We start from the raw sequence: 22,738 nt of genomic DNA, 5'->3' as shown, positions 1-22,738 counted from the left end.
TCACAGCATCAGCTCCTCTATCAGCCGCAGGGACCAGGCCCTCGTCTCTCCACCCACCGATGAGCGCGGTGGGCCCTGGGGCTGGGGATGTGATGGCCCCCAGTTCACACCTGGGGGGGGTTGACCATAAACTTTGCACGGTTAACCTTGGTGATGGCCGCCTCGAGGGGCTGGCTCGGAGGCCCTGCAGAGAACGCAGGAAAAATGTGTGGAGGTGGGCAGGGGTGGGGCTGGGCAGGGCCTGGTGAGGTTTGGAGGGTGGGGTGCAGGCCAGTGGGTCATCCTGGTCCCTAATGAGGAGTCGGCTCAGGAGCTCTGGCCCCCAAAGATGCAGACACTTGGGTGCTGGAGCCCTAGGGACCCCAAAGGACAGTTGGGCTGTGTGGGGTCTCTGAGGGTGAGCCAGATGCAGCCTGGGGACCCTCCCTCTGGAGTCTGAGCCCCTCCTGGAAATTGGTTGAGGAATGCGTGTGTGCGTTTTCATAGGGACTTACGACCCAAACAAGGTTGAGAGGCACATCCTAGTCCGTCGTCGCTTCATGTCCCCTGGCGAGGCCTCTGTGGGCTCAGCACCACGGCGGCCTTCCCCAAGAGGAAGAGAGAAGCTGCCCCCTTGGCCATCATGGGCCGTCTGGGCTGGGTTCTGCCCCAGTCGTCCCGTCTGCTCCCGCAGGCCGGAGGGGGGACTTGTAGGAACAGTGGCTTTGGTCTTAAGCCCGGGGAGCCTGTCGCTTTGAGTGCAGTGGGTACTGAGCCCTACTGTGTGCCATTCCCAGAGACACACAAGCCGTTGTTCTGCTTCTGATGAGCCCGCAGGGGTAGCAGGGTCAGAGAAGATGCCAGCCGTGGGGAGGGGCCACCCAGGGGCAGAGGAGGGAGGGATGCTCCAGCCAGGGGCCTGGGCCAGGCTTCCCGCAGGAGCTGATCTCTGAGCACAGGGCTTCGGCCAGTGCAGGTGGGGGAGGAGGCTCGTCTCATGATGTGGGGTGTGCAGGGGGCTGAACCAGGGCTGGTGGGGAACTCCCGTCCCTGAGCAGCCCCTGCCTCTTCCCTAGTCCCGCCCACCATCGAGGGCGCCAGCCAAGGGCCTCACTTGGTGAAGGCGGTGGCTGGCAGACCCTTGGGCCTGGAGTGCGTGGCCAGAGGCTACCCACCCCCCACCCTGTCCTGGTACCACGAGGGGCTGCCCCTGGCGGAGAGCAACGGGACGTGGCTGGAGGCGGGCAGCGGCCTGCTGAGCCTGGACAGCCTGGGGGAGGCAGCCGGAGGCCTGTACAGCTGCGTGGCCAGCAGCCCTGCGGGGGAGGCCGTGCTGCAATACGCCGTGGATGTGCAGGGTGAGCCGGACCTGTCCTGCCCGAGCCACCGGGCTGCGGGCCCCTCCTCCCACACCTACCACATGCCAGTGCCCGCAGCCCCTCTGGGGAGCTGCCTCTGGTCAATGGGCATTTACCTAGAAATCCCTGAGGCCCAAAGCGGGGTTGTGGGCAGTGGTCCTGGGGACAGGCTGGGAGGGGCCTTCCCCTGGACAGACATCTCTCGGGCTGATTCGGGCCTGGCCCGTGGGGCTGGAGATGAGGAGGGAGCAAGGCAGGCAGGACTCCTGAGCCCTGGGTCTGGTGGTGAGACAGACGTTGAATAAATAGGGCAAGCCTCAGGAGTGGTCCTGGAAGGCCCCCTGTAGGAGGGGTCCTTTATGGGGGAACGTGAATGGTGGGGTGTGGCTTGGGCCTTGTTCTGGGGGCACAGGGGACTTAGGAGGGCGTTAGGCAGGGATTTACTCAGCGCTAACCACCCACTGGGGGGTCCGGCCTGCAGTGCCCCCACAGCTGCTGGTGGCCGAAGGCTTGGGCCAGGTGACCACCCTCGTGGGACAGCCCCTGGAGATTCCCTGCCAGGCCTCGGGCTCCCCGGTGCCCACTATCCAGTGCGTATGTGGGGGGCGGGAGGGTGAAGGCCAGGGCTGCGGTTGGGGTGTGGGCAGAGAGCGCATGCTTTGGAGGTGGGTGGGGTCAAGAGGCACCCCCTTCCCAGAGGCAAGAAAAAGGCCAGAGATGTGCGAGCAGGCGGAGACGCTGCGGGCCTCCTGCGTGTCCTGCTGGCCCTGCCTCCCCTGGCCTCAGGCTGACCGTCCCCCTTCCCACCCGCCTTAGGTGGCTGCAGAACGGCCGCCCGGCCGAGGAGCTGGTGGGGGTGCAGGTGGCCTCCCAGGGGACCACCCTGCACATCGACCACGTGGAGCCGGGCCATGCGGGCCTCTTCTCCTGCCAGGCCACCAACGAGGCAGGCACCGCAGGGGCCGAGGTGGAGCTGTCTGTGCACGGTGAGCGGCCATGGGCAGCCCGAGGCCGGGGGAGGGGAGCCTGGACCGAGGCCATCCGTGCCTCTGGCCGGTCCGGGGGGTCTGGGGGGGACAGGGGGCTGGTCTTCTCTAGATAGTACAGCTGGGCTGTACTTCCCAGCCCCCCAAAGAGAAGAGGCGTGAGAGGCTGGTCTGAGCTGTCCACCCCACTTGTCGTCTGTCCAGTCCTCAGGCCCTCACTTTTCTCCCCAGTCTTCCCTGTCTGTCCACTGACCACCACGCGCTTCATTCAACTCTTTAAATACACCCGCTCTCTCACCTCCGTGCCTGCAAATGCTGTTTCTGTTCCCAGAACATTCTCCTTCTTTGCCTCCTAGCACCTCTTTATTTCTCAGGTCTGTCCTAAAACACCCCTTCCTCCCAGAAGCCCTCCTTGATGTCACTGTGGGGCTAATCCACACTGCCCACCCTCTCTTGGCTGTCGCTCGCCACCCACTGGATTGGGAGTGCTTGTTTGGTTGTCCACCTCTCAGCCCAGTTCTGGGAGCTCTGAGAGGACAGCACAGTGGCCACCATTCCTTGCTGTGTCCCAGTGCCTAGTTCACTCCGGGGCTCAGAGTAGATGCTCAATGATGGATGGATGGATGGATGGATAGGTGGGTGGGTGGGTGAATGGATAGGTGGGTGGGTGGGTGGATGGGTGGATGGATAGGTGGGTGGGTGGATGGGTGGCTGGGTGGCTGGGTGGATGGGTGGTGGATGGATGGATAGGTGGGTGAATGGATAGGTGGGTGGATGGGTGGATGGGTAGATGGATGGGTGGATGGGTAGATGGATGGGTGGGTGGATGGATGGGTGGGTGGATGGGTGGATAGATGGGTGGGTGGATGGATGGGTGGGTGGGTGGATGGATGGATGGATGGATGGATAGATGGATAGGTGGATGGATGGATAGGTGGGTGGATGGGTGGATGGGTGGGTGGATGGGTGGGTGGGCGGGTGGGTGGGTAGATGGATGGGTGGGTGGATGGATGGGTGGGTGGATGGGTGGATAGATGGGTGGGTGGATGGATGGGTGGGTGGGTGGATGGATGGATGGATGGATGGATGGATGGATGGATAAATGGATAGGTGGATGGATGGATAGGTGGGTGGATGGGTGGATGGGTGGGTGGGTGGGTGGGTGGATGGGCGGGTGGTGGATGGGCGGGTGGGCGGGTGGGTGGGTAGATGGATGGGTGGGTGGATGGGTGGGTGGGTGGATGAGTGGGTGGATGAGTAGGTGGGTGGGTGGGTGGGTAAATGGATGGGTGGGTGGATGGATGGGTGGGTGGGTGGGTGGATGGATGGGTGGGTGGATGGGTGGATGGGTGGGTGGGTGGGTGGGTGGATGGGTGGATGGTTGGGTGGGTGGATGGGAGACTTTTTAAAGAAAGGAAAGACCCACCTTGCTGGGTCCAGTCTGGCGCTCTTCCCCAAAGCCAGGTGTCTAGGGCTTGAGTGGGGGGAGGCTAGAGGGCAGCTCTGCAAGGCCACTCCTAATTCCCCAGGCATGAGGGGGCTGCTGGGTACCACTGCACCCTCCTGACCCCGACCTGGTCCTCCCTGCCTCTCCCCCTGCCCAGAGCTCCCATCGGCGGTCATCATCGACGGTGAGAACATCACAGCCCCCTTCCTGCAGCCTGTGACCCTCCGGTGTGCGGGGACTGGGGTGCCTACCCCCAGCCTCCGCTGGTGGAAGGATGGGGTGGCCCTGGCAGCCTCAGGGGGGAACCTGCAGGTACATTTCAGGGGCCCTTGGGCTAGCGGGGCAACCTTGCATAGGAGGCGGAGCCACTTTCTAGGGGCCCTGGAAGCCCCAGCAGGACCCTGGGAGCCTGGGGGCAGGACCAGCAAAGAACCCATTCAGCTGGGAATTCTCAGTGGACTGAAGAGGGGGGGACCTTTAACCTAGTCCACGTCCCCAGAGCTTCAGCTGCCAGAAGGAGAAAATGGGCGGGAGGGGGGTTCCCAAGATCAGGGGGATTCCCTCGAATCTAAGTGTGTGGTTCAGAACTGTACCCAGAGCCAAACTCGTCCCCATGCCTCCCTTCTCCTGCTCCTGGGGTCAGCGCAGCCTGGCCACTTGTCCTGTCCCAGCATCATTCTGAGTGACTCCTGGTTCTGGATCTCGTGCCCCCACCCCCGCCTCCCCGTGACACACCTCTGCCTCCCCTGCCCCAGATTGAGAAGGTGGACCTGAGGGACGAAGGCGTCTACACCTGTGTCGCCACTAACTTGGCCGGCGAGAGCAGAAAGGATGCGGTGCTCAAGGTTTTGGGTGAGGACATGGGTGACGAGTGGGGGGGGACCCTTTGAGGGCCCTCGGGGCTGCTGTGGGGGCCGGGGGGGGGGCGGATGGGATTTAACATCTAGTTATGCACTTGACTTTAGAAGTAGAAAGTCATCTGCTCACTCGGCCGGTGTGGCTCGGTGGCTGAGTGTCTGCCTATGAACCAGAAGGTCAGGGTTCGATTCCTGGTCAGGGCACAGGCCTGGGTTGCGGGTTTGATCCCCAGTGGAGGCCATGGGGAGGCGGCCAATAGATGATTCTCTCACAGCATTGATGTTTCTGTCTCTCCCTCTCCCTTCCTCCCTGAAATCAACACAAATATATTTTTTATAAAAAGAAAAAGGAACGTCCGTTCTGTGGCCCCCATAGGTGGCTTTCTGAGGGGTTTTTAAGGGACACCCTTGTTCGCACCCCTATTTACCTTTGCTGTCTTATTCGGTTTGGGGGTTCCTTTACATCCTCGCATATGTGGGCAGGTCCTTGCACTTGCCACTTGCCATGGCTCTCCGGGTTCCGCCTGCCCACTGGGGTGGGCTGTTCCTGGGGGTGGGTGCTGGGCGGTCCTGGTCCAATTGCAATGAAGACTTATTCTGTGTGTGGTTCAGAAGTGGGGTTCCTTGGTCAGAGGCCATGAGCCATTGGGGGGCTCTTGTTGCCCAGGACCTTTCAGGAAGGCTGGGGAGAGACGTTGGGATGGCTGAGATCTGAGCTACCCACCAAGCGAGGGCGTGCCCTGTCTCCCCTAGTGCCCCCCAACATTGAGCCGGTCCCGGCCAACAAGGCAGTGCTGGAAAATGCCTCCGTGACCTTGGAGTGCCTGGCTTCCGGCGTGCCCCCTCCAGGTAAGCCCCTCCCGGTGAGGGAAAGCCACCTGCCGCCGGCCCCAGGCCCCACCTGGTGAGGTTGCCGGTGCCCAGGCACCGCGCGGGTTGTGGACAATCAGGCTGGCATCCGCGGGCCCTTCTCCCTATTCCTTGCATTTTCCTCTCTTCCTTCCCCACAGCTGTTCATCCAGGGCCCATTAAATGCCTGTCACTGCCAGGCCCAGAGCCTTTGCGCTGGTGTCTGCCCTTGACCTTGGCCTGAAGGCCGAGAAGCAAGTGCCCTGGTGTCTGAAGCAAACCCGCAGGGCTTTGGAGTTGTAACGTCACAGGGCCACTTCAGGGCTGGGGGTGAGGGCCGGGCAACCAAGTTGCCAAGTCGCTGTCTGGCCCCTTCTCTAGACTAACAATTGAGGGAAGGGCTGGGAGCTTGGGGCTGGGTGTGGGTGTTCGGCAGCCAGGATGGGCCCAGGAGGAGGGCCCATTTCCTGTCCCCCGTTTGAACCAGGTCCACCCAGTTTTGCTGAGTAGCGAGCCCTAAGGTTATTGCCCCATCTGATGGGGCAAATACCCTGTCAGGTTCTGGGACGGGCCCTGGCAGGATGCAAGGAGCTAAAGATACAACTGCTCCCTGTTTATGAGGCTGCTGTGTTGGGGTGCTCTGGGTTCTCCTCTAAAGCAGGAGCTGAGGGGGCCAGCCCAGCTTTGACTCTCCTTGCTCTCGGCTGCCCACCCCCTGGGGTTTCCTCTCTGCCCTTGGTCCTATCTCAGGCAACACTGCCCATTACACAGCACAGCCTGAAGGGCTGGCAGGATCCCCAGTGTCTCTTCTCTCCCCAGACATCTCCTGGTTCAAGGGCCGCCAGCCTGTCTCTGCTCGGAAGGGAGTCACGGTGTCAGCTGACGGGAGAGTTCTCCTCATTGAGAGAGCCCAACTCTCGGACGCTGGGAGCTACCGTTGTGTGGCGTCCAATGTGGCGGGTCGCACGGAGCTGCAGTATGGCCTGCGGGTCAATGGTGAGCTGCCCTAGGACCAAGGGGTCCTTGTGCAAAAATTACTTTCCATCTATTTGTCTACAAATCTACTCAGTATCCATCCATTCACCATCTACCCACCTACTCATCCATCCTTCCTTCCTTCTACCCATCATCCACCTATCCATTATCCACTCATCCATCTATAGTTCTTTGCATCCATAATTCATCCATTCATCATCCATACATCTATTCATCCATCCTTTCTTCCTTCCATCCATCATCCATTCATTTTCCCACTCATCATTCATCCATGTATCCATCCTTTCTTCCACCCACCATCCATCTACCCATCCATCATCCATTCATCCATCTACCGTTTTATCCATTCATTATCCATCCTTCTATCCATGCATGGAAATACCCAGCTGTCCACCCATTGATCCAATCATCTGTCCAATTCTCTGCCCATTCCTCCACCCATCTAACAATCCATCTGTCCACCCACCCACCCATCCATCCATTCAGCCACCCATTCCTCCGTCTACCCATCTTCTGTGCAACCACATTTATGAAGGACACGCTCTGGGACAGCAAACCCTGGTGCTGCAGCCCCGAGAAGACAGGCCCATGCTTCCTGCTGGTGGAGGGTGCAGTGGTAGATCATTACCCAGAGCACTGTTTCCTGATGCCGTGACAAGAGCTAGTAAAGGCGAGGTGCAGCTGAGGGCCTGGAACCAGGCTCTGACCTGGCCTGGGGGGTCCGGGAGGCGTCTTTGAGAGCTGGATGCCGAAATAGAGACCGCCTGCCAAGGCCTGTGGCTGCAGAGTCCTGGGGAGTTGAGGAAAGGCAAGGAGGCAGGGGGCCTGGAGCTCACAGAACAAGGGGAAGAGGGGGCAGGCTGGGGAGATGGCCAGGTGGACGCTGGACGGCTCCGGTCTTTGTCCCAAGAGCAGTGGAGGAGCGGGGCAGAAGCCCTGGGCATCCTGGCTGTGGCTCCCAGATACAGTGGACTCACGAGGGGCTGCCTGTAGGAGAGCGTTTGGTCTGATGCCTCGGAGCTGGAAAACAAAGCCTGCCCGGGGTCCTCCGCCCTCACTACCCCACACCGTCCCCATGATATGCTGAGCAGAAGGCCCAGGTTCAGGTGCTGCTTCTGCCGCTTCCTAGCTGGCCAACCTCGGGCTGGTGACTTGCCCTCCTGGAGCCCTGGATTCTCATCTGCAGAGGCCCCAGGATGGTTTGGAAAGGATGAGCCCTGGCTGGTGTGGCTCAGTGGATAGAGCATCGGCCTGGGGACGGAAGGGTCCCGGCTTTGATTCTGGTCAAGGACACCTGCCCAGGGTTGTGAGCTCGATCCCCAGTAGGGGGTGTGCAGGAGGCAGCCAATCAATGATTCCCTCTCATCATTGATATTTCTATCTCTCCCTCTCCCTTCCTCTCTGAAATCAATAATAAAAAAAAAAAGTGTATTAACAAAAAGGATGAGATGAGCAGCCTTGAGAACTGCGCAGGGCTGTGCCCATGTTGAGTGGCTGTCCCTGTGCTTTTGCGTGTGGCCTGGGAGGGGGGTGCCCAGCCAGGTGCCCTCTCTGTTATGTCCCCAGTGGGGCTCAGCCTGTGTTCTGTGTCACCCCCGCCCTGCAGTGCCTCCGCGCATCACGCTGCCGCCCAGCCTGCCAGGCCCCGTGCTGCTCGGCGCCCCAGTCCGGCTGACCTGCAGCGCCACCGGCAGTCCCAGCCCCACCTTGCTGTGGCTGAAGGATGGAAACCCCGTGTCCACGGCAGGGACCTCCGGCCTCCAGGTCAGCAGGGCTGGGTGGCCCGCTACCTCCCTGCCGCCTCAGGGGGTGCTGGGGGCAGAGGCCCGGCCCTGGGAGCTCCAAGCGGAGGGAGAAGCAGTGACCGCCCTGGACGGCTGGTGTTTGGACAGGTTCAAGCCTTGGACTGAGGAGAGGGCACAGTCCTCTCATGGCCACGTGCAAGTCCCAGCTTGGAGGGCAGGGCCCTCCCAGCACAATGATAGCCAACAGCTGTAGTTGTGAGCTTGAACCTATGGTCCGAACACGTGGCCCCACGTGCCTGAGTGATGCGGGCTTGATAGGGTTCAGGTGCATGTAGTTGAGTAGGATTGAAACCCAGGAGAATGTTGTAAACATCTTGGTCACGCCCTTACTTTGCCTCGTGGCACCTGCTATGAAATAAAGACAGGGCTTGTGGGCGTGGTCACTGTCTCTCAGGGAAGCAGCGTCCCACCAAGACCCGGCTTTCATTCTCTTGTCTGTCTTTTCTAAGCCTTTCAGCCGCCCCACTCAGGTTCACCCCTGACCGTGCTGGCGCGGCACACTACAGGGGGCCCTTTTAAAGGACCCATGTGATCGCCCGCCAGCCGGCAGAGGTGCCGAGGCCTGGGGTTCTGGGCGTCCGGAGCAGGCTGCCGGGGCGACGTGCCGTGCAGCAGGGCCAGCTTGGGAGGTGTGGGAGCTGGCCTTGGGGTGCATAACCTCACATGGGCTTCCTCCTGGGGGGCAGGTCTTTCCCGGGGGCCGCACCCTCACGCTAGCCAGTGCCCGGGCCTCCGACTCTGGCACCTACTCCTGCGTGGCTGTGAGTGCCGTGGGCGAGGACTGCCGGGACGTCGCCCTGCACGTCCACGGTGAGTGTCAGGCCCCAGAGGCCACGGCTCAAGAATGTGGGGCTGGGGGGTGTCTGGCCACGTTCAAAGGAAGGGTGGTTGGGTGGGAGACATGCCGGCCTGAGACCGTAGCTGCCTTCCTGTGGGGTCAGTTGGAGTGAGAGCTCCCCTATTATGGACAGGTGGGTGGCCCCTCTCGACCAGGTGACCCAAGTTCAGGGAAGAGGTAGCAGGGGCACGAAGTGGCAGGAGGTGCACACGGCCAAGAGTCAGGAATCGGGCGTTTTCACTCTCCTGGGTCAAGTGCGGTGACAGTGCTATTGGGCAAGGTGGTGTGGGGTGGTGGTTAGGGACCGGCTCTGGAGTGCATGGATCTGGGGTTCAAATCCTGCCTCCGCCACTTCCTGTGGCCGTGACCTTGGGCTAGTCACTTCGCTTCTCTGAGCCTCCGTGTCTTCCTCTGGGAAATGGGCGAAGATGGCACCCACTTCCAAGGTGTCGCGGGGTTCACCACACTCAGAGAACACAGTGACAGTTGCTCTGGTTTTAAAATGTCCTCGTATGGGATCCTGTGGGTCTCTGGAGGTGCACAAGGGAACTCTGGGAAATGTAGAGCCTGGGTTGGGGGGGCCAGTGGGGGAGAAGCATTCCATTCAGCTCTTCCCGTCGCTGGCGTCCGGATAATAGTTCACAGGCACCGTGTGCCCAGGGCTCAGCGACCTGTCATTGCAGTTAATCTCCGGTAGCCCCGCCCGGTAGCCACCCTCCTGATCACAGTGACCAAGTGTCAGGTCACAAGACTCCAGCCAGGGCCTCTGACTCCCGACCCTGCCTTCTTGACCCTCCTCTGGAGGGTTGTTTATGTCTCGGGAGAAAGGTGGCTGGGGTCCTGCTTCTGAAAACACATTTTAAAAAATAAAAATACTGTGAATTTCAAAAAGAGCTTGAGATAATTGTAGATTCACGTGAGCTGCAAGAAATAATACAGAGAAATCCCGAGTCCCTTCCCCCACTGTCCCTCAGAGGTAATGTCTTGTCCTGAAGTGCCGTCAGTCGGGAGGTTGCCGCTGTTACAACCCACCGATCCCCTCGGACCTGGGGCCTTGGGCCTCCTTTTGAGGCCGGTGCAGGAGGTCGTCGAGGTGGGGATGAGAGGGCTGCGGCTCCATCCTGCTGCCCCCCCACCTGCTGAGATAGCGCCCTCCCCCCCCCTGCCCAGTGCCGCCCAGCATCCTCGGGGAAGAGCTGAATGTGTCCGTCGTGGCCAACGAGTCAGTGGCCCTGGAGTGCCAGAGCCACGCCGTGCCCCCTCCGGTGCTGAGCTGGCGGAAGGACGGCCGCCCCCTGGAGCCGCGGCCCGGAGCCCGCCTCTCTGCAGACAAGGCCTTGCTGGAGGTGGGTGAGCGGAGCCCGGCAGGGCGGGCCTGTGGGTGTCCTGCGCCGTCAGTTCAGCTGCATGGGCCCTGCAGGCCCCTCCAGGCCCAACGCCCAGGGCGCAGCCTCCCGATCTGTCGGAGCTGCTTCCAGCCGAATGGGGACTGAGAGCGAAGGCCCAGGACTGAGCCTTCAGGACCCTCAGCCCCGCTGCGCCCCCCCCCCACCCCGCCCCCCAAGCCAGCAGCTCTCTTTCTACTTGTTTTTCACTCTTTGTTCCAAAGCCTCCTCGCTTTTGGGCCTTTAAGCCCCGGGATCAGGCATCTGGCCCAGCAGGCAGGGGGTGTGGGGTCGGGACTCTGGAGTCAGCCTGGATTTAAACTTGAGCTCTGCCTCCAGCTGCGCCTCCCCCCTGCCGTCCTGACACACTGGCCCTGGGTCTCTCACCTGCAAACACACCGGTGCCTCTCTTCTGGGAGGCTGGGAGGGTTCCCAGAGGCAGGCCCGTGAGGCCCCACCCTGCCCCAGGGCACAGCTCATCCACCTCAGCTCGGGGAGTGGCGGTGCCTCTCCTGCTGTTGGGAGAACCTTCCACTCCAGCCTGCTCCTCCTCCTCCTCCCACCCCCCTACACCTTGTGATATGCTCATTCCGACTCTGAGCACCTCCTGTGGTTTGCTCTGTTTGGAATGCCTGCCTCTCCTGCCCTTCATTCTTCAGAGCCGCAGCGTCACCACCATGTCAGGGTCTGACCCCTGAGGACAGGGTCCCCTCCACCCCACCCTTCTTCATCCCCCACCTTCTCCTCTGGGCTGTTCTGTCAGAATGGGGCTGGGCTGCGGATGTGGCTGGCAAGGCTGCCACTTAGGGACCCACAGGAGGCCACCGCAGGCAGCGGCTTCTGGAAACTTCGGGGTGCGGGAGGTGCCAGGTTCCAGGTGGGGAGGTTGAGGCACAGCGAGGTGAAGTGGCTGGCCCACAGTCACACAGTCCGCCCCGGGCACCCCAGCTGTGTGCTGCCCCTGCTGATGGCTCCTGTCGCTGACGGCAGGTGGACAGGGCAGAGGTGTGGGACGCAGGCCGCTACACCTGTGAGGCGCTGAACCAGGCGGGCCGCTCGGAGAAACACTACAACCTCAACGTCTGGGGTGAGGGTCTCTTGGGCTGGGCTGCGGTCCCCCTGCCCTGCCCCTGCGCGGCCAGCTCGCATGCCCTGGGGCACTGCTGCCTTGACTGGGCCCCAGGGTGCAGCCCGCTCCCCTCCCAGCCCTCCACCCCCTCACACCCTCTCTTCTCTTAGTCCCTCCAGTGTTCCCCTCGAGGGAGCCCCGCATCCTGACTGTGACCGAGGGACACCCCACCAGGCTGTCCTGCGAATGTCGGGGTGTCCCTTTCCCCAAGATCACCTGGAGGAAGGACGGTAGGGTTGCTGGCTGGGAAGGGGCTGGGGTGCCCAGCGGACTTGGGGACCGAGCAGAATCGGACTGAGTGTCATTTCTGTAACCAGGACCCCCACCCCTGGGGCTGAAGGCCCACCCATCTCCATCTCCGCCGGGCTCTGGGGTGGGGCCACCCGTCGAGGGCAGGGACAGCCTCCTCCTGTCGGAGTTGGCCGGGACGGTGGGGGGACCGGGAACCAGGGGCTTTTCCTTGCTGCATCCAGGTCAGCCCGTGCCCCGGGAGGGGGCGGGCCTCGGACAGGTGTCGGCGGTGGGGCGGCTGCTGTACCTGGGACCAGCCCAGCCGGCCCAGGAGGGAACGTACACCTGTGAGTGCAGCAACGTGGCCGGAAATAGCAGCCAGGACCAGCAGCTAGAGGTGCATGGTGAGCCGGGCTGGGGTGACCTGAGCCAGGCAGAAGGGGCCGGAGGGTGGCAGGCAGGGGAGACCCCACCCCTGGGATCCAAGCCGAGACAGGAGCAGCGATAATGAGAGCGCTTCCCTGGCCTCAGATTCCGGGCGTCTCCCGAACCGCCCTCCCAGCCAGCTTCCTGCGGCTCCGGCTCCAGGCCTAAGCCGGGAGCGGCAGTGTGACCCCAAGAGCCCCCAGCGGCCCAGAGGGAAAAACACCGCTCGGGACAGAGGCGGAAAGGAATGTAGAATCTCTGTGAAGCCCCTGTGCGTAAGGGAAACCTGAGTCCCGGCTACTCGTCCTGCAGTGATGAGATGAAATAGCTCAGCCTAGGAAATAGGACCAAGAAAAGCATTTTTTCTTTTCATAGTTCAATTTCCGTTTTAATCTATATCACCAGAAAACACTTTTATTTTTACATTTTTTCCCCCTTTATCGATTAAGATATTACAAATGTGTCCTTATTCCCCCAATGAAAAGCATTTTGGAGCGAGGAACCCCGCCCTGGCCGGCCCCCGCGACTGTCTGAGCTCCGGGAAGGCCTGGTTTCTGAGGAAGGAAACTGCCCGCGGCTCTTCAGGGCTGTGCTGAGAGCTTGTTTTCCAAACAGCAGGCCCCTCCCCGGGACCCCGGCATTAGGCAGGCAGGAGTGGAGCGCCGTATGGCCCCTTTACAAGGATGGAACATGGAGGCCCAGAGAGATGAGGTCACCTGACCAAGGCCGCGCGGCCAGGGAGTGGCCGTGGGGAACGTAGGCCAGCTTGGGGCCTGGTGTGAGTGCTTGCTGCCTGGTGGCCACAGCGACTTTCTCCCCACCCCAGTTCCCCCGCAGATCGCTGGCCCCCGGGAGCCCCCCACACAGGTCTCCGTGGTCCAGGACGCGGAGGCCACTCTGGAATGCAACGTCACGGGGAAACCCCCACCCAGGGTGACGTGGCAGCGGGACGGCCAGCCGGTGGGAGCCGCACCGGGCCTGCGGCTGCAGAACCAGGGTCAGAGCCTGCACGTGGAGCGGGCACAGGCTGCCCACGCGGGACGCTATAGCTGCCTGGCCGAGAACGTGGCTGGGAGGGCCGAGAGGAGGTTTGCGCTGTCCGTGCTGGGTGAGGACCCCGGGGCCGGCCGGAGCGGGGCTGGAAGGGGGCCCAGACTGGAGAAGGCAAGGCCGGGTCACGCCTCATTCTCCCAAGAGGCAGGCCTCTGGTGAGGTCTGGTGGGGGAAGCCTTCAGCACGGCTCCCAAATCAGGACTGGCTTCAAATGGCCCTAATCTCCCCCCACTTTTCCCCTCCCTTCCTGTCTGTCCCCCTACTCTGTTCTGGGCACTGTGGAAATGAGCTCCTCTGTCCTGCATGACTTACATGTGATAGGGGAATTCAGGGGCCTGAACGCTGTCGTGGGAAGTCAGGGCAGCCTCCTGTAGGAGGTGGCCTTTCAGCTGAAATGTAAAAGCAGGATGGGAGTTAACCAGGTGCAGGGTGAGGGGGGAAATGTGCCAGGCAGAGGGAACACACCCCACAGAGGCTGGGAGGGGTGGCAGGTTCAGGGTAGCTAGAGCAGCCTTGTGGTTTCAGACTTTTATTGAGCTCCTACTGTATGCCTCAGGGCAGAAGTGAAGAGTGATAGGAGGGAAGATGGGAGAGATGGGCCGTGTGGCTGGGACCCTACCCCATCCGCCCACCCCAGCCTGATAGAGCGGGGCTTCCTTTGCGAGTGGATGCTCTAGACACCACGGAGCTCTGACGTGTGGATCTGGGGGACTCACTTGTGTTCACCTTTGCTCTCGGCCAGTCTCGTTTGCTCAGCATCGGCTCTGTACCAGGCGCTGTGCCGAGAGCTTTACACGGGTTCTTGTTGAATCCTCCCGGCATCCATCTAGAGCAGCGGTTCTCAACCTGTGGGTCACAACCCCTTTGGGGGTCGAACGACCCTTTCACAGGGGTCGCCTAAGACCATCGGAAAACACATATAAAATTACAGATTGTTTTTGTGATTAATCACTATGCCTTAATTATGTTCAATTTGTAACAATGAAATTGGGAGTCACCGCAACATGAGGAACTGTATTAAAGGGTCGCGGCATTAGGAAGGTTGAGAACCACTGCTCTAGGGGCTTGGAGAAACTGAGGCCCAATGTGTCTGCCTGACGCCAAAGCCCCGCCTGCAGTCGCCACTCACCCCTGTCAGTGGGAGCAGCTCTTGAAGCCTTCAGCCCCTCCTGAGTGGGGGTGGGGCTCCTGGGGGAGGGCTGTGCGTGGGGGTCGTGGAAGGAGCACACGGCCCTGTCTGCATCCTGAATAAGGCTGTTTCTCTGTGTCCAGTGCCCCCAGAGCTCATCGGAGACTCAGACCCGCTGACCAACGTCACTGCCGCCTTGCACAGCCCCTTGACGCTGCTCTGTGAAGCCACAGGCATCCCACCCCCGGGGGTCCGCTGGTTCCGAGGGGAGGAGCCCATCAGCCCCAGGGAGGACACCTACCTCTTGGCAGGTAAGGTGCCGACCAGGGGAGTGTCCGATGATCGGGCCTGGCCCTCTGCTTCTGCCTCTGCTCAGCACATGCCCATGACTTCTGACCCTGAGCGGCCAGCCGCGGTGGCATAAACGTTTTGGCTGTTGGTCCCCCAGGAGTATACCCCAAAACACTGGTCAGGTGATGTGCTCCAGGAAACACATTAGATTTGACTACGTTTAGAAAGGCTTCCTGCTCTGCTCCCCTCCTAGAGACTCACAGTGGCCATTTATAGTCAAGGTTCTGATAAGTCCTGCAGCAAAAATTCTCATGGCACTTATATAACATCTCACACACAGTACAGGTGGGCGAACGGACATAGGGTCTAAGCACCTCTGCCTCTGAATAGTCGTCCTCCTCACAAAGTTGGTTTGCGATAGTTCTTGCTGACATACAAATGGGGAAACTGAGGTCCAGGAGGCAGTATCCCATCCAAAGCTTACAAGGACTTCAGGGCCCCCTGAAGCTCACCCTCAGTGACCCATCAGTTGTTCCCTGCAGGGATGTTCTGGTTGTTCCAAAGCTGGGATGGCCAATAAGCTTCCCCTTGTGCACCTCCTCTGAGCCCTTAGTGGGGCTGCCAGATGCATTGCGATGAGGTGGACTCAGGGGCTGCAGTAGGGCCCAGCAGAAAGGAGAGCAGTGATCGATTAGTGATGTCTGCCCGGGGTATAGGAGCAGTCATGTTCACGTGTCCCATGCATGTGCCTTCCCTGGGCTGGTCTTGGGAGAAGGCGGCCTTTTCCAGGGTCCATCAGTGTAGCAGGGCGGTCTGATCTGGGCCAGGCCCATGGCTGTCCTTTTAGCCGTGGTCAGTCTCCAGAAGTGGGGGTAGCCAGGTGACAGATCCGTCTTCTTAAATGGGGCCGCAGGCTTACCCTGTGCATGTCTGATGTCCGGGGGGCTCCAGCCATCTGTTCACCCTCCTGGGCCTCAGTTTTCCCACCTGAGGGATGGGACACTGGGGTAGGCAGGCACATCTGATGGAGACGCCTGGCACGCTCCTCTTCCTGGTGGTCAGCCTGGGCTCAGCTCACGGCCGCACTTGGAGCCCATTCTCCTCCCTCCCCAGGTGGCTGGATGCTGAAGGTGACCCGGACCCAGGAGCGGGACAGAGGCCTCTACTCCTGCCTGGCCAGCAACGAGGCTGGGGAGGTGCGGAGGAACTTCAGCGTGGAGGTCCTGGGTATGTCACAGCCCCGTGTTCGTAGCCCACGAGTCCTTTTCCTCCGGCTGGGGAGCTTACAGGGGGCGGTCCAGGACCAAGAGCTCTTGCTGTAGTAGGAGGTCCACTCAGGAAGGAGGGTGAGGCCAAAGCTTGTTTCCTCATGAGCAGTTCCTACTCTGAGGCCATCATGGAACTTTCTAGAAGCAGCAGGGACTACTATAATCCAACATGGAAAGGAGAAACTATTTCTAACACCACCTTGCCCTGACCAGAGCCTTCTCCCAGGGCACTGGTCCTCCCTCGGCCCTGTGGAAGCAGGCAGGAGGGGAGGGGGAAACCAGGCGCCGGAAGAGAGATGCTCTAGGCTTTCTGCTCTGTGGTTCAGCCTGAGCGAGCCAGCTCCAGTCAGTGACCGGCTGTCTCCCTGCTCTTCCAGTTCCTCCCAGTATCGAGAATGAGGACCTGGAGGAGGTGGTCAAGGTTCCCGAGGGACAGACAGCCAACCTGACGTGCAACGCCACAGGTAAGGCCACACACGGCCACACGGCGGGCTGGGAGAAAGGTGAGAAGGCAGCTTTGTAAAGGGGGGGTGCTGGAGATCTTGCCCAGCCCTCTGCTCCCTATCCCAGCACTGACCACACTGATCCATGGTGGCCTTGTGACACCTGTGTACCCCAGCTGGGCTCTGAGCTCCTTGAGGACCCACGGTCTACCTTGTCGCCATGGTTCCCCCAGTGCCTTAGTTATGCTGTTGAGCTGGGATGGATGGATGGATGGATGGCTGGATGGATGGATAGGTAGGTGGGTGGATGGATGGATGGATCGATAGGTAGGTGGGTGGGTGGGTGGGTGGGTGGGTGGGTGGGTGGGTGGGTGGATGGATGGATAGGCGGGTGGATGAATGGATGGATGGATGGATAGGTGGATGGATGGATGGATGGATGGATGGATGGATGGATGGATGGATGGAAGGATAGATGGATAGGTGGGTGGGTGGATGGATGGATCGATAGGTGGGTGGGTGGGTGGATGGATGGATGGATGGATGGATAGGTAGGTAGGTAGATAGATTGATGGATGGATGGATACTACACTTGATCTTAGCCAAAAGGCCGAGAAGCGATAATGGCTGGCTGGCTGGCTGGCTGGCTGGATGGGGAGGTGGATAGGTGGACAAATTGGTGGATGGATAGGTGTATGTATGCATGTATGTATATATGTATGTTTAGATGGATAAATGGATGGATGGATGGAAGGAATATCTTGTCTTCTATCCGTACCAGCCGTCTCTGTCCACTCCTCAGTAAGGAAAAGGCAGTCAAACCCCTTAGGAAAAGGCCCAGGCCCGTGGTGGCTGCTTCTGTGTCTTGCCCTGCTGCCTGGGCCTCTGAACTGAGAAGGAAAACCCATGTCCCCCACCACCCCCTTCCTGCAGCGACCTCTGCTCCAACCTGGTCCAATCCTGCTGAACTATCTTCCTTGCCTCTCTCCTCCCCACACAGGCCACCCACAGCCCAGGGTCACATGGTTCAAAGACGGCCGGCCCCTGGCTGGTGGAGACACCCAGCATGTCTCTCCAGACGGAGCCCTTCTGCAGGTCCTCCAGGCCAACCTGTCCAGTGCCGGCCACTACTCCTGCATTGCAGCCAACGCCGCGGGGGAGAGGACCAAGCATGTCCAGCTGAGCGTCCTGGGTGAGTGCTGGGCATCTGCTGGCCATTCCAGGTGCTGGCAGGAGGCAGAACCAGGTGACCTGACAGGCAGCTTTCCACAAAGCCCTCCATGTTCAACAACAGCGGCTCTAGTGGTTGAACCCTTAGAGGCCAGGCATATGCACAGGCCTTCCTGGCTGGATCTCCACAGCAACACAGGAGGCGGGCGGGGGGGCAGTGCGCCTGTCCCCATGTCACTGATGGAGCTCTGGGCTGAGAGAGAGGACAAGGCTCCCTCCAGGCCGTCCGCCCCCGAGGGCGAGGGCGAGGGCAATGCAGCACCAGCTGTTTTGTTGGGCTGGAGAAACGGGGATTCGAAAACAAGAGGGGCACGGGCTAGTCTCACAAAATCCATTTCTAAAAGCGCTGGTGGAAAAATGGAAGGTCCCTGCAGGGCCCGAAAGAGGACATTTTAGGGTCAGTGACAACAGAGAGCATCTACTCAGCAGGGACCATCACTCCACCTCCCGCCCCACCCTCCACTCCGGGAGTGACACAGATTGGAAACAAACAGAATTGCGGAGACTCTGGTTAAATTACTAGATACCCTGGATGCTAAGAGGCTGTGGGGGAAGTTGAGGCAGAAATTGTCCAGCTTCCCCTATGACAGTGGTCAGCAAACTGCGGCTCGCGAGCCACATGCGGCTCTTTGGCCCCTTGAGTGTGGCCACAAAGTTTCAATCGCACTGTACGTGCGCGCCCGCACATGGTATTTTGTGGAAGAGCCACACTCAAGGGGCCACCGTTTGCCGACCACTGCCCTATGGTATTGCTCAGTGGTGGAGAGCTGGGGACCTGGGTCACCGAGGCCTGAATTCAACTCTGGCCGCACCTGCCTGGCTCCACTGAGCCTCAGTTTCCCCTGTGCAATGAAAATAGCAGCAGCACAGCGGCTGAGCACCGCGGGTCTGAGGCTTTCCTGGGTCCTTGCGCCCAGGGTTGGCCTCTCTGTTCACGAGCACCCCCCTGGCCTCCCCATCACAGTGGCTCCCTCCATCCTGGGGGTGACCGAGGATGGTGCAGACGAGGAGGTGACCGTGACCATCAACAACCCCATTTCTCTGATCTGCGAGGCGCTGGCCTTCCCCGCCCCCACCATCACCTGGATGAAGGACGGGTCCCCATTTGAGGCCTCAAACAACATTCAGCTGCTCCCAGGTGATGCCCTGGGCGGGGAGCGGGGGCCAGAGGGCGGGGCCGGTGAAGCCCAGCGCATGCCTGAGGTGCCCCTGGCCGCTGCCCCGCAAGCAGGTACCCACGGGCTGCAGATCTTGAACGCCCAGAAGGAAGACGCAGGCCAGTACACCTGCGTGGTCACCAACGACCTTGGGGAGGCCATGAAGAACTACCACGTGGAAGTCCTCAGTGAGTCGGGACCCCCAGGCACTGGTGGGAGGCAGGAGGTGGCTCGGAGCCCTGGGACCCCAGCGCCTACCAGGCGTGGGCAAACTTTTTGACTCGAGGGCCACAATGGGTTCTTAAACTGGACCGGAGGGCTGGAACAAAAGCATGGATGGAGTGTTTGTGTGAACTAATATAAATTCAAAGTAAACATCATTACATAAAAGGATACGGTCTTTTTTTTTTTTTTTTAGTTTTATTCATTTCAAATGGGCCGGATCCGGCCCGCGGGCTGTAGTTTGCCCACGGCTGGCTAGGCCATTCCTGACACCCCCGACACCTTCATGGGCTTGTCTGCTCTGATAGTCGCCAGGCAGCGGGCCGGCTGGGTCATTCCCCATTTTTGGGGCCCAGGACGCTCAGAGGGGGGATGGTGAGCTAGGACTTGGGCCACGTGGATGCCCACCCACTCCAGTCCTGGCTTCTTTCTGCCACGATGCAGTCAGAACCTCCACAACTTGAGACCTGGGGCCCCCAGAGGTCACCCCAGGAATTCCCCTGCCTCCGACCTGCCCTATCCTGTAACCATCGCTGACGGTCTTGCCTTTAAGGCAGGGGTAGGGGACCTTTTATCTGCCAAGTGCCATGTGTTGGTTTTATGTTTTGTTTTTGGTGGTTGTGGTTTTTAAATATATTTTTATTGATTTCAGAGAGGAAGGGGGAGGGAGAGAGATAGAAACATCAATGATGAGAGAGAATCATTGATGGGCTGCCTCCTGCACGCCTCCTCCTGGGGTTCGAGCCCACAACCCAGGCATGTGCCTTTGACCGGAATCAAACCCAGGACCCTTCCGTCTGCAGGCTGATGCTCTATCCACTCAGCCAAACCGGCTAGCGTGCCAATGGCCATGTGGATATTTATAACATCATTTGCTTAATATAATTCACTTAATATAAACTTATGTTGCTCTGAAGAAAGCTCCTAGATTTTTTTTTACTTTAATAATTCTTTATTGTTTAAAGTATTACGTATGTCCTCTACTTCCCCCCGTTGGCCACCTTACGCTCCTAGATTGATTGAATTTCGAGCCTGGCAGGAGGGCTCTGTCCCGGCTGCCTGCCCCCTTTCTCACCACCATCTGACACGTCTAAGCCCCCAGATGGGCAGGGCCAGGCCAAATGATTTCACAGGTCTCACACGGCCCGGCCCACTGGCCGGATGTTCCCCACCCCCGCCCTAAGCGAACGGCCCCAGGAGTGGATCCGTCTCCAGGCCCCTGTTCCTCCACTGTCCGGAGCCAGCCCCCATTCCTGGGCCCAGGTTGAGCGCAGGCTCAGCGCCCCCTCCCCAGGCCGGCTCCTCAGACTCCCCTTTCGATTTGCAGTTCCCCCTTCCATCTCCAAAGACGACTCCATGGGGGAGGTCGGTGTGAAGGAAGTGAAGACCAAGGTCAACAGTACCCTGACCCTGGAGTGTGAGTGCTGGGCGGCGCCCCCACCTGCCATCAGCTGGTACAAGGACGGACAGGTGAGCTGGCCCCAGGGCAGCCTCAGGCTCTCTCCTCTGGGTCCCCGGGCCCTGCTCGGAACCTTCCAGTAGAGACAGGCAAAGCACCTGGCCCCAGAGCTGGGCTGGGCCCTGCCTCGCTCTTTACGTGTTAATAGGAAATCCCACTCTTTTAAAAGGGAACAGGTCTCATTAACATTAAACTTTATATTCACCCATTTAATTCTCTTCCGACTGTTGTCATCCGGGTTTGGTTTTACCAAGTTTTCAGGGTGTCCTCCCATTTTGTCGGGTGTTTAAAACCTTGTTGGAATCTACGTATACTTGTCCGGGTGCTTACCCCCATTTGTGATCCCCGTCTCCGCCTCTTCCCTCCCCGCAGCCCGTGGCCCCCCACGAGCGGCTCCGCGTCCTGGGCGAAGGGCGGCTGCTACAGATCCAGCCCACGCAGGTCTCAGATTCGGGGCGGTACCTGTGCGTGGCCACCAACGTGGCCGGCGAGGACGACCAGGACTTCAACGTGCTCATCCAGGGTGTGTGGGGAACAGCAGGGCCTGGTGGGGGCAGGGGACCGTGGGACTGGGCGGCAGGGCCGGGGGCGGGGGTGTCTGCTTCAGAGTCGCTGGCAGGAGGGCTCTGTCACGGCTGCCTGCCCCGCCCCCCCCTTTTAATATATTTTTGTTGATTTCAGAGAGAAAGGGTGAGACAAAAGAGATAGAAACATTAATGATGAGAGAGAATCATTGATTAGCTGCCCCCTGCACATCCCCTACTGGGTACCGAGCCCACAACCCGGGCCTGTGCCCTGACTGGGAATTGAACCCTGACCTCCTGGTTCATAGGCCGATGCTAACCATTGAGCAACGCCAGCCGGGCGGCCTGTCCCCTTTCTCACCACCGTCTGGCGTGTCTGGCCCCCAGAGCCTGGCCTGGGCTCTTCCATTCACTGACTTTGTGACCTGGGAACATCACTGCCCCTAGGCCTTAGTGTTGCCTTTGTAACATGTGGGTGGCTGAATGGGGTGGCCTGGAGGGGCGCCTCAGTTCTGAAAGCCCATGATTTTATCCTCTGGGCTCCAGTAAACAGGCTGGCTAAAGCTCAGGATCTGGCTCCCTTCCTTGAAAAAAACCACCTTGTCAGAAGTCTGGCGTCCATTAGACATGAGCTGCGGTGGGCAGGAGCCTCGTTCCAGTGCCCAGCATAGTCATTGCTCAATAAACACTCATTGCAAAAAATAAAAAATAAAATAAAATAAAAAACCACTAGTTAAAGGGATGAGTGAACTTTAAAAACGCCTTGACCTACGGGATGGGCTCAAACAGTGCAATGTCCACTCCCAGGGGAGGCTGGGACGGGGTCCTTTGAGCAGAGGTCCCTCTCCATCCCACGCTGTGTGTGGTAATGCCTTTGTCGCCCCTCCCCAGTGCCCCCCATGTTCCAGAAAGTGGGTGATGCCAGTGCCACCTTCGAAACCCTGTTCCGGGAGGAGGAGGCCCGGGGCGGGGTGACGGAATACCGGGAGGTCGTGGAGAACAGCCCCGCATACCTGTACTGCGACACCAACGCGGTCCCGCCCCCGGAGCTCACCTGGTACAGGGAGGACCAGCCCCTCTCGGCCACAGACGGGGTGTCTGTCCTGCAAGGTAGGCCGGGGCTGCGCGGAGAAGTCGGGGCATTTGCAGGCAGGGACCGGGGTCACACCCGCATCGGAGCTGGTCCTCTCAGCTGCCCTCCTGCCGGTCCTCTGAGTGCCCCCGCGTGCTGCTTGCTGCGTGGCCTCGGGCAGGGCCTTTGACAGGCTGGGCCTTCGCCGCCTCTGTAATCTGGGGCTGGCAGTTCTCTGGGCTTTGAGATCTGCGATGCCCGGAAATAAACCACTAACGTTGGCGTCTTTCTTAGAGGGAGCCGCTGCTGCTGCTGCTTTTTTTCTTCTAATTGATTTCAGAGAGGAAGAGAGAGGGAGAGACAGAAACATCAATGATGAGAGAGAACCATTGATCAGCTGCCTCCTGCACACCCCCTAGTGGGGATCGAGCCCACAGCCCGGGCATGTGCCCTGACTGGGCATCGAACCGTGACCTCCTGGTTCATAGGCCGATGCTCAACCACTGAGCCGCACCAGCTGGGCAGGAGCCGCTTCTTTATTGGCATCTTGTGATCATCCCAACAGTGGACGAACCTCCCACTGGGCTGAGGCCACACCGGGGCC

The 22,738-nt window shown here is 60.0% G+C and overlaps 1 protein-coding gene and 1 pseudogene across 1 annotated transcript in view; one reads left to right on the top strand and one right to left on the bottom strand.

The window, feature by feature from the left end:
• Positions 1-22,738, top strand: part of HMCN2 (hemicentin 2) — a 136,104-nt gene that overhangs the window by 70,332 nt on the left and 43,034 nt on the right. The window contains exons 32-54 of the mRNA XM_036329346.1: positions 1,056-1,337; positions 1,819-1,927; positions 2,154-2,323; positions 3,928-4,082; positions 4,526-4,622; positions 5,381-5,476; positions 6,296-6,472; positions 8,079-8,236; positions 8,964-9,087; positions 10,286-10,461; positions 11,491-11,587; positions 11,740-11,859; positions 12,103-12,264; positions 13,113-13,394; positions 14,612-14,779; positions 15,873-15,986; positions 16,405-16,491; positions 17,471-17,662; positions 18,665-18,838; positions 18,932-19,045; positions 20,407-20,549; positions 20,911-21,061; positions 21,954-22,172. Coding sequence (XP_036185239.1) covers positions 1,056-1,337; positions 1,819-1,927; positions 2,154-2,323; positions 3,928-4,082; positions 4,526-4,622; positions 5,381-5,476; positions 6,296-6,472; positions 8,079-8,236; positions 8,964-9,087; positions 10,286-10,461; positions 11,491-11,587; positions 11,740-11,859; positions 12,103-12,264; positions 13,113-13,394; positions 14,612-14,779; positions 15,873-15,986; positions 16,405-16,491; positions 17,471-17,662; positions 18,665-18,838; positions 18,932-19,045; positions 20,407-20,549; positions 20,911-21,061; positions 21,954-22,172 — 3,567 coding nt within the window. The remainder of the gene's footprint in view (positions 1-1,055; positions 1,338-1,818; positions 1,928-2,153; positions 2,324-3,927; positions 4,083-4,525; positions 4,623-5,380; positions 5,477-6,295; positions 6,473-8,078; positions 8,237-8,963; positions 9,088-10,285; positions 10,462-11,490; positions 11,588-11,739; positions 11,860-12,102; positions 12,265-13,112; positions 13,395-14,611; positions 14,780-15,872; positions 15,987-16,404; positions 16,492-17,470; positions 17,663-18,664; positions 18,839-18,931; positions 19,046-20,406; positions 20,550-20,910; positions 21,062-21,953; positions 22,173-22,738) is intronic.
• LOC118667828 lies at positions 17,017-17,092 on the bottom strand (annotated as a pseudogene).

The sequence above is a fragment of the Myotis myotis genome, unplaced genomic scaffold, assembly GCF_014108235.1.
Source record: "Myotis myotis isolate mMyoMyo1 unplaced genomic scaffold, mMyoMyo1.p scaffold_m19_p_12, whole genome shotgun sequence".
Taxonomy (NCBI): domain Eukaryota; kingdom Metazoa; phylum Chordata; class Mammalia; order Chiroptera; family Vespertilionidae; genus Myotis; species Myotis myotis.
The sequence above is the reverse complement of the archived record's forward strand: the minus strand, read 5'-3'. Positions and strand labels throughout refer to the sequence as shown.